Here is a 2,828-nt window from a genome sequence, read left to right as displayed (position 1 = left end):
AAAATTGACCATTTTAGACATTTTATAAGTATACAATTCAATGGTATTAAATATATTCACATCACCACTACCCATCTCTAAAACCTTTCATCATCACAAACCAAAACACCATACCCAGTAAACAGTATTTTCTCATTTCTCCCTCCCCCAGCCCGTGGCACCCACCATTGTACTGTCTCTATGAATTTGACTACTCTAGGTACCTCATATAAGTGGGATCATACAGTATGTGTGTCTTGCTTACTATTATTTCACTTAGCATAATGTCCGCAAGGTTCATCCATGTTGTAGTGTGTCAGAATTTCCTTTCTTTTTAAGGCTGAATTGTATGGCTGTACCACATTTTGTTAATCCATTCATCTGTCCATCGACACCTGAGTTAGTTCCACCTTTTGCCTATTGTGAATGATTTTGCTATGAACATGGGTTGCAAACATCTGTTTGAGTCCCTACTTTAAATTTTTTGGGGGGGTATATACCTGGCAGTGGAATTGCCGGATCATATAAAAATTCTAATTTTAATTTTTGAGGACTCTGCCATAGTTTTCCCACAGCGGCCGAACCATTTTGTATTCTAGGGGCAGAATATTTTCAATCCATCCTGGTCCCCATGCCAAGGCTGCACAGCCAGCCACCAGGCGGCCCAGCCCTCCCGGTGACTCAGATCAGAGCTTGTTTGTGTTTGTTTGTTGCTAAAAATGTGCTGAAGCAAAACAACCCTCTTACAGAAAGGGCGGGGCGCCCTTCAAGGAGCAGTTGCTGGGAGCTACCAGAGGTCAGGTTTATATTTAAAGTCCTATTAATAACTCCGCCGCAGGTAGAGCTCCTGCCTGGCCGGAAGGTCTCGTTTCTGTTTCTTGAGGGAAAGGGAAATGTCTTTCTTCTGAGATTGTTCGTCGCTCCTCCACCCTCCGTAAAGTCATGGACTGTGGAGTGGACAGAAGGAATTAGAAGTTTCTGTTTGTGGCATCACTGCAGCAGAAAAAAAAGAAGGAAAAAAGGCGGGCGGGAGTGTGGGGGAGATGATTCCTTAAGGTTTCAGTGAGACAAAGGACTTTTAGTCTTTTTTATCCAATGTGGCCTGAATCTGAGAGGAGTAGACAAGTCAGGGTGGGGTGGGGTGGGGTGGGGGGTGGAAGTCTCATTCCTGAAAAACAGTTCAGGTTGAGTTAAAAATAACACTAAATCCAAAAAATAGAAGGGGAAAGCCAGGATTCCATACAACTGCAGTCTGCAACAGTTAGAGAAGAGTGAGGAGAGAACAGAAATATATAGTCTCCCTATGAAATTAGAAAATAAAATTTAAATTACCATTTTTTTTGTTCTTTCTGCCTACAGAAGCAATGCATGTTTCTTGTACAAGTTAAAACATATGTATTTTGTCTTTGAATTGTTCTTGTAGGTTCTCCTATTATATGTCTAACTTATTAATTTCTATTTTTCGCTTTATAATATACCTTGGGCATTTTCCCATGTTCTTATAGATTTACCTCATTTCCCCCTGTTCTTGAATATAGATTTACCTTATTTCCTTAAGTAGTGTTTTTCTGTTTAAATGCCTATTAACAGTCTCTTGCTGCAGCGACGCGAGTGGGAGCGGGGACCGTCTGGGAGCGAAGGCCTAGGGTTGTTTCAAGAAAATGGCAGACAAGCCAGACATGGGGGAAGTCGCCAGCTTCGATAAGGCGAAGCTGAAGAAGACGGAGACGCAGGAGAAGAGCACCCTGCCGACCAAAGAGACCATTGAGCAGGAGAAGCGGAGTGAGATGTCCTAAGAACCCAAGGATTTGCGCCCCGGCGTCTTCGGGACCCCCTTGCGATGTGGAGGGAAAGGCCACCTGCAAGGACATGAGCCACAAACTGCACTGTGAACCCGGACACTCCGCGCCCATGCCATCGACCTGTGTGTGGGTCCCTCGGGGGACCCCCCCCACATCGGACTGCCAAATTCTCCGGTTTGCCCTGGGATATTGTTAGAACATTATTTGTATGATTAATGAATAAAACACACCTAAAAAAAATAAATGCATATAAACATTCGGATCAGGAGATGGGGAGATTATTCTGAATTACCCAGATGGGCCCTAAATGCCATCACAGCTGTCCTAATAAGAGGGAGGCAGAGGGAGATTTGAGAGAGAAGGAAGCAAGTGAGGACTAAAGCAAGATGCTATGTTTCTGTCTTGGAAGATGGATGAAGGGGCCATGAGCCACGGATTGAAGGAACATGACTCTAGAAGCTGGAAACGGCCAGGAAATGGGTTTTCCGGAAAGCCTCTGAGAGTCTCCAGGCTGTGACCCTGCCAGCACCTCAATTTGAGCCTCATGAAACTGCCTGGGGACTTCTGACTTCCAGAACTAGGAGCGAACGAACGTGCGTTGTTTTAAGCCACCAGGTTTGTGGTCACCTGTTACAGCAGCCACAGGAAGGCAATATACAGGCCTTTATCTTTTTGTGTGTGTGCATATGGCACACCCGCCAATGCGGACTCGGGATTAATGTGAGGAAGGTTGGAAGGAAGGTACTTTCCCCAAAAAGCGGAAGTATGTTATGAAATAATTTTTAAATCAAGTCTTAGTGATACATTAAATTTTGCTTATTTTTAAAAAATATTTTTATTGACTTTAGAGAAGAAGGAAGTGGGATAGAGAGATAAGAAACATCAATGATGAGAGAGAATCATCGATTGGCTGCCTCCTGCACACCCCACACGGGGGCGCCCACAGCCCGACGTGTGTCCTGGCCAGGAATTGAACCTTGACCTCCTGGTTTATAGGTCGATGCTCAACCACTGAGCCACGCTGGCCAGGCTTCCCTTTTTGATGGT

The 2,828-nt window shown here is 44.6% G+C and overlaps 1 protein-coding gene across 1 annotated transcript; it reads left to right on the top strand.

The window, feature by feature from the left end:
- The first annotated feature begins 1,562 nt into the window (after positions 1-1,562).
- TMSB10 (thymosin beta 10) lies at positions 1,563-2,013 on the top strand. Its single transcript, XM_006761667.2, has one exon. The coding sequence runs from the start codon at positions 1,641-1,643 to the stop codon at positions 1,773-1,775; it is 135 nt and encodes a 44-aa protein (XP_006761730.1). The 5' UTR covers positions 1,563-1,640; the 3' UTR covers positions 1,776-2,013.
- The last annotated feature ends 815 nt before the right edge of the window (positions 2,014-2,828 follow it).

This window comes from Myotis davidii, unplaced genomic scaffold (genome assembly GCF_000327345.1).
Source record: "Myotis davidii unplaced genomic scaffold, ASM32734v1 scaffold37, whole genome shotgun sequence".
Taxonomy (NCBI): domain Eukaryota; kingdom Metazoa; phylum Chordata; class Mammalia; order Chiroptera; family Vespertilionidae; genus Myotis; species Myotis davidii.
The sequence above is the reverse complement of the archived record's forward strand: the minus strand, read 5'-3'. Positions and strand labels throughout refer to the sequence as shown.